The 12,483-nt window shown below is 41.1% G+C and overlaps 1 protein-coding gene across 1 annotated transcript in view; it reads left to right on the top strand.

Moving 5' to 3' along the window:
* Positions 1-12,483, top strand: part of LOC126198558 (arrestin domain-containing protein 17) — a 58,357-nt gene that overhangs the window by 32,176 nt on the left and 13,698 nt on the right. Inside the window, exon 5 of the mRNA XM_049934984.1 lies at positions 10,975-11,163. Coding sequence (XP_049790941.1) covers positions 10,975-11,163 — 189 coding nt within the window. The remainder of the gene's footprint in view (positions 1-10,974; positions 11,164-12,483) is intronic.

Below are 12,483 nucleotides of genomic sequence, written 5' to 3'. Positions count from 1 at the left end.
TGGTGGCCAGCCAATGGGTCCTCTGCATCCGATGCAACGATTGAGAAATTTCCTATCCAGGAACTTGCAAACAGCCATTGACCAATGCGGTGGAGCTCCATCTTGTTGAAAAATGATGTTGTGTTGCAAGTCTTGTATCTAAGGGTACACAAACTGCTCCAATGTGTTCACTTACACTGACCCATACACTGTTTGTCCCGCAAAGAAGAACTGTCCAACAATCCTGTTGTGCATTAGCCCTCACCAGACGTTTAGTTTAGGGCTATCATGAACATGTTCAATGACAATGTGTGGATTTTGCGAACCCCAAATCCGAACATTATGCCTATTAACCCTTCCTGATAGATGAAAGGTTGCCTCATCTGAGAATAAATGTCTTTCCAGGAAGCTGGCATCCATATCAATAGGCTGCAGCATATCCGCAGAAAATTGTTGTCGGTGTGGTTGTTGTTTGGCCTCAGATGTTGCAAAATTTGCACTTTCTAAGCACACATACGAAGGCGCTGGTGAACCACATGATTTGATGTTGATCGAGCTACATCAAGTTGCCTAGATGCTTGACGAATTGACTTATGTGGGCTTCTAAGAAGCGTTTATCTGGTGTCCTCCACTATCTCTTCTGAAACTCTGTAACATGCACCGCCAGAATGTTTCAGAATAGTTCCTGTTGCCAGAAACTTCCTATACCATTCCTTAATTGTTTTCACGTCAGGTAGATAACATTCATACACACAACTATAATTTCTGTGCACAGTAATCGGCGATTTTGTTTCTGCAAACCACACTACTGCTTGTGCGTGCTGCTGTGGGGTCGCCATTTTCACTTAATGCAACCAAGTTGCACTCTGGCGACAATACTTGGCACTTCTGATGCGGGAATATAAATTCTTTGAGATGCTGTACAATGTGGTGCATTTTTCATTGTTGTATCTACTGTGGTTTTTGTCTCCTGGGTCCTTGAAATCAGGGAGTTTTGAATGGGACACCCTGTATACCATGCATGGCAAAATGCTACTATCCAAAACCTGTGCTGAGGCAACTGTGGTGCAACAAAGGCCATAAATGACATGGGTTAATGATGGCTGTGAAGATGTGTGCAGATGAATACAGAAGCAACTGTTGAGCAACTGACCACCCAAATGAACCGGCAGTGTCGCCTCAATGACCGTTCAGCAAATGTTGCTGTGTGTGGGCCTCTGCAGCAGGCACCTGATTCTAGTACCTAATTTGGCTGCTGTTCATTGGTACAAAGGCAGAAATTTACATGCCAATACTACAACTGGACATACAGTGAGTCATGACAGGTGACCTTTTCAGACAAATCACATTTTATACTCCATCAGATAGATGGTAATTGTCATGTATGATGTGAAACGTCTGAAAGCAAAACACCCTACAACAATCATTGGAAGGTTACAGACCAGAGGAGGAAGCATCATGACCTTGGGAACGTTTTCGTTGCATTCCGTGGATGACATCATCATCTTATGGAAGGCATAATGCATCAACACTAGAATGCATCTGTTGTTGGGGATTATCTGTCCCTACGTGCAGTTTAACAATGAAAACAATCAATTATTCAATTAATATAATAGAGGGAAACATTCCACGTGGGAAAAATATATCTAAAAACAAAGATGATGTGACTTACCGAACGAAAGCGCTGGCAGGTCGATAGACACACAAACAAACACAAACATACACACAAAATTCAAGCTTTCGCAACAAACTGTTGCCTCATCAGGAAAGAGGGAAGGAGAGGGAAAGACGAAAGGATGTGGGTTTTAAGGGAGAGGGTAAGGAGTCATTCCAATCCTGGGAGCGGAAAGACTTACCTTAGGGGGAAAAAAGGACAGGTATACACTCTCTCTCTCGCGCGCGCGCGCATACACACACACACACACACACACACACACACACACACACACACACACACACACATATATATATATATATATATCCATCCGCACATACACAGACACAAGCAGACATTTGTCGATAGACACACAATTAGATAGATAAAAAATATACTCACCAAGTGGTGGCAGAACACACACATAAGACTTGTGATAGGCAAGCTTTTGGAGCCAGAGGCTCCTTCTTCAGGCAGAAGGGTTGAAGGGGAAGGAAGAAGGGTGAAGGAAAAGAACTGGGGAGGTCTAGGAAAACTGGAGGTTTTAGGGAAGTCACCCAGAACTGCGGATCATGGAAAATTTACTGCAAGGGACGAGAAGGAAAGACTGATTGTTGGGGACTGCATTGGACGAGATTTGAAATCATTAGTGCTTAAAGGTGGAAGACAGGGTAATATGCATGACAGAGATTACTACTAAAACATCGTGCATGAGTTAATAAGAGTGAGAAGCTAACTGCATTGTATATAACAGAGTTGGGAGGGGCAATGAAAAATAGACAGGAAAGACAATGAGAAGCTAAGTGCTTTGTATGTGACAGAGGGTTTCTCAAAACTCTGCGGGTGGGAACTAGCACTATAACATGTCCTTTATTCTCGCCACCCACCTGACCTTAATTTACGTCAATATTTCTGTCTCAGCTTTTCTTCATTGTAACTACTCTTTGCTTCACTCAGTTTTAGTTTTCTACATCTTTCATTGTCTTTCCTGTCTATTTTTCACCATCCCTTCCCACGTCTGTTACATACAATGCACATAGCTTCTCACTCTTATTAACTCGTGCACAATGTTTTAGTAGCAATCTCTGTCTTGCATGTTACCCTGTCTTCCACCTTTAAGCACTCAGGATTTCAAATCTCATCCAATGCGGTCCCCAACAATCAGTCTTTCCTTCTCAACCCGTGCGGTAAGTCTCTCCTGATCCTCAGTTCTGGGTGACTTCCCTAAAATCTCCACTTTTTCTAGACCTTCCCCTTCAACCCTTCTGCCTGAAGAAAGAGCCACTGACTCTGAAAGCTTGCCTGTCACAACAGTCTTTTATGTGTGTGTTATGTCGCCGCTTGGTGAGTAGAAATTTTACCTACATGCAGTTTGTCCTTCCTCGGCACAATGGCATCTACCAGCAGAACAGTGCAACATGTCACACAGCTCTCAATGTATGTGCGCTGTCAAGAATCCAGGATGAGTTTACCATACTTGGGCACCAAAGTCTCTGGAATTAAACCCAGTGGAGAATCTATGGGATCATCTCGATCAGGCTGTTCGCACCATGGATGCTCAACCAATAAATCTAGTGCAACTGGCCAAGGCACTGGGGTCAGCATGGCTCCATATCCCTATTTGTTCCTTGCAGAACCTCATTCCACTCTTCCTACATGTCTCACAGCAGCCCACTATGCTGGTGATTGCTCAAGGTTTTTACCAGATGGTCGTATTTATGTGAGTGGATAGTGTACCCTTTATCCTAAGTTTTATAAATGATATCCAGTTTCTTTCATTCTGTTGCTGTTGCGTTTGTGCACATTGACGACTATGTTCCATTAAGAATCACCCAATATTATCCCGAAGCTCTGCTTCTCAGTAAGGTGACACCTTTAACTTCAAGTTTGCACTCCATCTCTGTTTAGCAAACATTTATCATGCTTTAGCAAGACCTACTTCATTAACTTCAATAATAATTTCATTAGTTATGATTCATAATTACATTTAATGCAGAATTTAAGCCTACTAAAGCACTATCAATGACCAACTACTACTTTAATAAATCTCAAAGTTCTTAACATTGTGCACACAATGCATGTTCTCTTGAATGGTGGAAATGCAACAGGCTGTGTATGGCCTTCCGGATTAATCTGAGAAATTAAATAAATAAATAAATAATGTTTGGGCAGTTACTGCTATGAGTGATTGACAGCCTTCTTTCAAGGCTGCAGTTAATTCTTTACTTTTCTGTAGCTGCTTCTTTGTTTCTGTTTCAAGTAGGTGTTTTTCAATTTTTATCATAATTGTAGTAAAAGATATCTTAATAATATGACCATGGTTTCACTGCAACCTATTTCCTGTTCCCATCATCATCACCTATTTAAGAACACCACTAAATTTTAGGTGGCTTACATTCTTTGGCAATATGTGTCCATGTTGCTCTTACATATTTTCTAATGCTGTCTACCCACTTCCCATTAAATTGTTACCTTATCCTTTCTCATGTCTTGGAATCCAGCAAAGACTACATACAGTCTTATTCTCCTGTTTACAGTCCTGCACATCTCTATTTCATTTTCATTGTCGTCATACTCACGTCTTCTGTTGCAGTCTGTTTTGTGATGTTTTTTAGTAGTCAGTCAGTTGTAGCCTCCAGGTACAATGATCAGAGTGCAGATGTATTTAAATTGTGACTGCTTCTCTGGTCCTACTCAGTTATAAGTTACTGTATAATGTATTAAAGTGTTTATGGCTGTGTATAGAGGTAAGTATGATTTGTAGTTTTCTAGTATTTTACTGTATCTCTTTTTCTTTCTTTTTAAACAGGTCATCTGATGATGATTTATTAATAAATGCAAATTAGTAACAATACTACTTGTGTGGCACGAGGCTGAAATATATAATGATAAAAACAGTAGTGAGCTAATACTTTGTTAAAGTACACGTCACGTTGGAAGGCGGCCCAGTTTTCAGCCGTTCTGCACATCCCCCTCCACTAGCCACTGGCAACCAATAATATTCATTCTCTTTCTGAGTGGCTAGCAGCGAGTTACAGCTAGAAAGTGAGAATTTCACTCCGACATGCTGCACTGTTGCCGTGCTTCGCGACAACCCAATTATTCATTCAAGTGTCAGTTTTTTTTATTTTTTCTCTTGTAGCGGTATAGGTGACAATGTGTATCTGTAAATGTTGAAGTGCGATTTAAAGAAAAAAGAACCAAGTGACTGCAATAAATGTGAAGTGCTCCACAAGCAGGTGAGAGGGATTATTTACCACATTTATTAAAAACAGCTTTGAATTTGAAAGCAAGTATCTTACTGTTGACATTTGAAAATACAAGAATGGACTCCAGAACCATTTGGTGTCAGCAAGAGAACTGTAAAGAGAATTGTAAATGAAAGTGTCAGACCTGTAGGAGAAGTGGAAAAAGTTGCTTTCGTGTCACCTGGAAAGCATCGAAATCACAAGGAACCTGTAACACAAATGGATGGTTTTAACAATCATGTTTTAAAGTGCTCCATGTGAGTGATGAATGCCCGACATCACAAAAACGTGTTACAGGTATGCAGGAGAAAACTAGCTTCAGTGGTAAGCGCTTCAACAATGTAAATAATTTTTAGAGACATTGGTTACTGATATGGAAGAGAGTTTTTAATTCAAATAATTGACATAGGTGCAGCATGAACTACATCCCGTATAAAAATTCATGAGACAAGAGAAGAAGGTAGTTAAACAGTGTGTTACCTTGATGAAACATGAGTCAATTAGTCATTCCATGAAGGTCTGCTGAAAAATGAGTGATGGTACTGGCGGTTTTAAAGTTCTTATAGGTATAGGTTCTCAGATAAATATTCTGCATGCTGACTCCTCTTCTGATTTTGTTTCTGAGATAAACTTGTATTTACGTGTAAGAAAAACAGCAGTGACTACCATTCGGAAACAAATGCTGTCAGTTTTGTGACGTGATTTACAATTCTTGTCATACCTTGCTTCGAAGTCGACACTGCCAGTTATAACTCAATTGTTACAGAGAAAACACCAAGTATAAACACCAGAAAAGTGGATATTTTTACCTAGCTTAAAAATAAAAATATTAAGTACAGTAAAATCAGACTTGTGCCAATCTCCTGCAGTTCGTTAATTAATACAAGTCACGTGACAGAACGTGACTTCCTGGCACGTGAATGGGGTTACACAGTTTTGCATTTACCCACGTGTCACTGACAGTTTAGCCCTATTGAATAAATGTGGGCAAAGGATAAGGGTATGTGGGAGGGGGGGATAAAAAGAAGAGAGAGAGAGAGAATTGCCTTTTGGTATGTGAAATGAAGGCTGATTCGTAAAACAGTCAATGCTGACTACATGGTGATTGAATAGTTTTCACACCCAAAATCTTGTGAATTGTTTTGTGTACTATAAGAGTGGGTATGTGAGAATGTCGCAAACTCAGCCCCTACTTTTACATTGCAGCAGAACTCTCATCTTGAATAGTATGTCATTTGGAGCAAATCTAACTACTGTGAATTACTGTTAGTACCTACTCAACTAGCACAGAGGTACATTAAAATTTCCTGAAACAGTATGGTTTGGTCCAACCATGTTTCTTGATGACGGATGACCTCACGCAGGGACACTCGTTAACAATTTGTTGAAAGATTTGTTGTGGTCTTCAGTCCTGAGACTGGTTTGATGTAGCTCTCCATGCTACTCTATCCTGTGCAAGCTGCTTCATCTCCCAGTACATACTGCAGCCTACATCCTTCTGAATCTGCTTAGTGTATTCATCTCTTGGTCTCCCTCTATGAATTTTACCCTCCATGCTGCCCTCCAATACTAAATTGGTGATCCCTTGATGTCTCAGAACATGTCCTACCAACCGATCCCTTCTTCTAGTCGTGCCACAAACTCCTCTTTCCCCCAATTCTATTCAATACCTCCTCATTAGTTATGTGATCTACCCATCTAATCTTCAGCATTCTTCTGTAGTCTCCACCCCATTACCATGTGAATCTCTTTTCGTCGTTGATCCCACTGATCTATACACCAACATCCCCCTTACCTATTGCCTTGTCATATTTGAACACTACCTTTCCCAGCATCCTGCCGCCTAAAACACACTACATTTTTCTTTATACACCTGACAAACTACATCCTTACCCGTAACTACTTCATCTATCCCAACCTCTTTATGGGCTATCTAGAGGAGACTGTCCTAGCCATTGAAGATTCTAACTCCCTTGTCCATTACAGGTTCATTCGTGAACTCTTCACAACCTGGACCGAGTGACAAGATAATGCAGTCTCTTTCCACTTCCACTTCAACTTCAACACTTTTCTTCCATCTGCCTCCACTGTCTGCCCATTATGCCACCTTTCTGGACATACCTCCACTTCTCCCACTAAAAATCAATGGTCCCTCCGTTTTGATAATAGCCATCTCATCCACATTAATATGTGTGTCTCATATGTGAAGGTCTTACTATGACCTTCAGAGGCAACTATTAACCCCCCCACCCAAATCCTCTCTCAGAAACAAATCTCATGTGCAAAAGCGATATGTGCCCCTAATCCTACTACTGCATGAATCAGCTGCAAAGGAGCACACCCCATCCCTTAAACTCAATATCACCTGGTCTGGAACAACATAACCACATAATTCACCAGAGTTTCAACTATTGTACTTGTAAATGATGGACATCGTACCCACAAGCCTTCCCACTTCCCCCAAAGTGGTATTGTTGTGGCCACCCAGTCTATAAAGTATCATGATCCATCCTGAGTAGTACATCATTCTGAGCAAATCTGACTATTGTGAATTATTGTTAGTGCCTACTCAACTAGCACAGAAAAGTCCATTAAAATTTCCTGAAACACTTGTTAACATTTTGTTGAAAGACTGTGGGAGAGAAATCCTACCTACAACAATGTGCTGTCCGTATATATCCTCCAGACCTTAACTTTTTCTGCAACTGGAGAAACTAATGTACCAACATTATTTTGTGGTACCAGGAAAGGCCTGTTGTCATCAGTCACACACTGTCTGCAGCCTAGATGAAAATGAACTCCTAAGGGAATAGGATAACTTCCCTTATAAAAGAACACAAATCGCTTCCTTCATCGTCTCTCAACCATTACTACTTGGATCCCTTTTCATTGTTGTTGATCCCACCGACCTATACACCAACCTACTCCAGCATCTTTTCACATATGTCATAACTCCTCTAAGACCCAGCTGCAAGACATGTCCTCTGCAGCCATCCAACACATCAGATTTCAGTCAGATCACAGGCATATCCTATCCTTATCAGAAGCAAAGTCACCTGTAGAAAGCATTCATATCATACTACAGCTCTGCTCTAACTTCTATCACAATCTCTTATGTGAGTGTGACAAGAAATCAGCAGCCCACTTGAGTGAATGGCTACTGCCAAATTTTGACCAAGAGCAGAATTGAGCACCATGTGGCAGAATATGCAGCTGAACACAACTGGATTGGCTTCAGTGGCTGCTTCACTAACGTGATTACTCCTCCAAATATCATCATCTCCAAACTACTTAGTTGGGAATTGTCTTCACAATACATTCTTCAGTCCCACAATCCACTTGGCCTCAGTCTCCACCAGTCCGTTTCCAACATCCACCTCCAACTGTATTCATGCCCCTTTGTTCCTTCCCCACACTTCATCCACGTCACTCAGTCTTCGCTCAAACCCTTCTCTGTTGCACTTCTGACTGGAGCACTGGGTCTACGGTCATTCGCTATTGTAAGAAAATGAAACAACTGCAGCCATCCTTATGATGTCATTTATTGTGTGGCTACGTTTTGTCACTGCAGTGCACCATCTTCTGGCCTTAGTTGATGCTGAAGGGGTTAACATCATCCATATAAACTATGCATCAGTGGCCAACATAACCAGTGTACGCAGACTACCTGTAACTATGATGATGTCTTTTCAATCATCAACTGTCAATTCATTGTTGACAGTTGATGGTTGAAGAGACGACATCACACTTGCAGGTACTCTGTGTACACCAGTTATGTTGGCGCATCATGCATACATATGGTGTTAACCCCTTCAGCATCAACTGAGGCCTGAAGACGGTGCATTGAAGCACTGAAACTGTTAGCCACTCAATAAATGGCAGCATAAGGATGGCTCTAGGTGTTGCATTTTCTTACAATACTTCTCTGTTGTCCCCCACTTCTGTATTCTATGTCCCTCTCACAGGCCTCTCCTTACATCATTGTGCACTGTACACAACTTCCAATGCCTGTGCCAGCACATGCTCACCAGCACTATTCTGTACATTGTCCATCTCTCCCTCCCATCTGTCAACCATTCTGCCCTCCAGTCCTCCCTTGCATTCTCCACTTCATTTCTTCCATCACTCACTCCACCAGGTACAACCTCTCACTCTAGGTGAATTGTAGTGCTGGTGCAATGAAGTTGGCTGCGACACTGTGTATTTGGTAGAGCCAGGTCTCTCTCTCTCTCTCTCTCTCTCTTTCTCTTTCTCTTTCTGTTTGTGTGTGCATGCATTTTCAGTACTAGTTAGCTCTGAAGGAGGACATCATCCAAAAACTTTCAGTCTTGTTTATGTGCCAATCGAAAGGTCAGACCTCGACTACACAATGATTTTTTATCTTTATTGCTTGTATGCTTTTATTCCAACTAGTATGTTCCACATTATTTTTATGGAGACATTTAAAGACATCACCTTCGACATGGCTCCAGATAATACAAGTTATTTTTGTTGTTATGTTGACAGCACTTTTGTCATCTGAATATGGGACATGAAAAACTGGGAGAATTCTTAAAACACCTGAATGGTATTCCTGACCACATCAAGTTTACTATGGAAGTAGAAGTAGGAGGTGCATTGCTCTTTCTTGATGTACTCGTTTGCTGGAAAACCTATGAGCACCTCAGCCACAGTATCTACATGAAAACTACACACATGGATCAGTACCTGGACACTTGCAGCCACCATCACCTGGCACAGAAATGTAGCATTCTGACCACCCTCAAGCAACATGCTAAAGTTGTCTCATAATGCCTAAAACCTGTCACTAGAACTAAGCCACCTCAGAAGATTCTTCTGGAAAAATGGATAGTCACTGCCAGGTATCACAGAGCATTTCTGGTGAGACGCACAGTGAAAACGCCACCAAAGAAGTGACCAAGAAACTTGCGTTATTGCTTTTCTGTAGCACATTATTGGGAGTTGTTACCTTTCTATGGCACAGTGTTGGGAAAGATTAACGAACTCCTGAAGACACACATTATTCCATCAGTGTTAAGGTCCTTCCACCCAAAAAAATCCCTGTGAAGGATGAGTTAGGGTTCCGAACACCTGGAATGTGCAAGATACCGTCTCAGTGTGGCTGCTACTACATTGGGCAAACAGTGCACACTGTGGAGCAACGCTGGACGGAACATGAGAGGTGCTTTTACGCTATCCTGAAAAATCAGACTGGCAGAACACACTTTAGAAAATTGACAGCACATTATGTTTGATGAAAAATCTGTCATTATGATGACCCACGGATTTTGGGGTATCTTTATGAAAAAAGCTATAGAAATAAAAATATTTGGAAACACATCAGTGAGCTAGGCAGTTCAAAGGTCAGTACACACTGCGACCTGCCCATAGCATGGTTGTAGTAGGCGTGACAGACATGCGACGAGAACATTACCATGTTCGGCAGGCACAAGTGATGTCACAGCCAGCAGTGCGACTATTAATGATGAGGCCATGGTGACATGGAAGTCATTTACTCTTTGACAGTGGACGGGAAGAGATTTATCGAAAGCTCGTGGAATTTTAACCACCTTATGCGTCTGGAAATCTGAGAATATTTTGTTAGTTTACATTGTTCATCAAGGGGCAGGAATCTGCTTTTGTTCCCTAAATGGATTTTTGCACTTGTGAACCACTCCTCCTTTTACCAGTTACCAGCTCTTTACAGTGCATTCCTTACATAGGACCCTGATCCCATTCCTCATCTCAAATGGCTTATCTGTTGACTTACACCTTATGCTTTGCTGTGGCAGGTGCAATGTGTTTTTAATTGCTTCTGTTCACCAGTAGACAAATAATTCCAGCTCCTGCAGTGTAAATAACAATGGCTATCATTCCAGACCACACTTCAAAAGAGTCCTCTCTGAATAGAAATACAGTCACTGTCAGTAATTGTAATACTGTCTATTGGAAGACAGAATATAGCTCAAAAAGTCACGTCTGTCATGTAATCTTAAGACAGTAAACTTTGTTTGCAGTACTAGATCTTCCAGTGTTCTGTCACTGCCCTGTTGTAATACTAAGTAATGATTCTATATGATGATTATGTTGCAGGTTGTAACATTTAAGGCTACATCGCCACAGAGGACTGAGCGCAAGGACAAAGTTACAATAGCTGAGCAGAATTTTGGCTCAGTAGCAGGTGGTGGCTCCAACACTTGGTGTGAACAAATCACAATCCCACCATTACCACCATCTAATCTTAACAACTGTAATATCATTGACCTGGAATATGATTTAAGAGTAAGTTGTCTTGTTCCTTATGTAAAATTTATTGTGCATGACGTCTGAAAATAAAATATGAGACTATTTTACTAGGTTATTATGCAGTGTAAATTACAAATGCAGTTTGCTTTTATAGACTGTCCCATTGTGAAATTTCACAGCCTTGTAACAGGCAGTCCATTCTACATAACACTTCTGGTGTTCTAGAATTGAAATTTTTCTCAACTGGCTTGTTGTTCAGAAATGGTCTTTTCAGGTTCTTTATGAGTTTCAGCAGGAGAAGGAAATCACATGGAATATTTGATTAATATTGAGGACTAAGGAACACAAGAACATTCATAATCATTCATTAAACAAGAACAGAGTGTGACAGGATGAACTTTTTTGGCACAGGAAGCATTTGTGTATGATGCTTGATCTGTTACAAGTGACACTATATTGAGACCCGTCAAATACTCCTCAGTAAAAATGCTGGTTTATCGTTTCATCTTGAGTCACACCTTATTAATGGATAATCAGTGTGTGGTTGCATACTATTTTTTTTTTTTTTTTTTTTTGGCTCATTCTCACATGTTTCAACTGTGGCCAGATTGAAGTACATCACTAAGCTTTGGTGCTTTGTTACTGGATCGTATTTGTAAACCTCACTAGTAATTGTGTGTTATCTTCAATCAGACCAAAAATATTGAGACAGGCCCTCACGTTACCTTTTTGCTCTTGAGAAAGATGTTTCAAAGTTCTCTCTGAGTGCACTTCCCTGAACAGGTATGGATTTATTAAAATCTTATGAGTGATGGCAAAGATGCACCCATGGTCTAGAGGTAGCTTCTTTGACTAACAATCAAAATGTCCTCGGTCCCAGTTTCCAACCACACCACTGCTTGAATTTTGAATAAAAGTTATCAGCGACAGTGGCTAAAGACTTCTGGCATAAGAAGTTGCCCCCATTCTGCCAGCAACCTGGTCAAAGAGGGTGGAAATGGACAGTGGGTCAGGCCACTCTCTTGCCCTTGGGGTGATAAACTGCCCTAAAAGGCAGAAGAATCAGCAGTGATCAATGGCATGAGGATGCAGAGGGCTATGGAAACCACTGCATTAAAGACACATATTGTGTATCTGCAGGATGAAAAAAAGTGCCTTGATGATCTCTCCACTGGCAAAAGATTTCAGGCTAGCCCACCATTTTGATCTCCAGGAGGGGACTGCCAAGGGGAAGACGACCATGAGAAAAAGATTGAATAACCAATGAAAATGTAACAGTCTACAAGTTGTGGCTGGGAATGTCAGAGGTTCAAATGTAGTAGGGAAATTAGAAAATCTGAAAAGGGAAATGCTAAG

The sequence above is a fragment of the Schistocerca nitens genome, chromosome 8, assembly GCF_023898315.1.
Source record: "Schistocerca nitens isolate TAMUIC-IGC-003100 chromosome 8, iqSchNite1.1, whole genome shotgun sequence".
Lineage (NCBI taxonomy): Eukaryota > Metazoa > Arthropoda > Insecta > Orthoptera > Acrididae > Schistocerca > Schistocerca nitens.
This window is presented reverse-complemented; position numbering and strand designations above follow the sequence as displayed.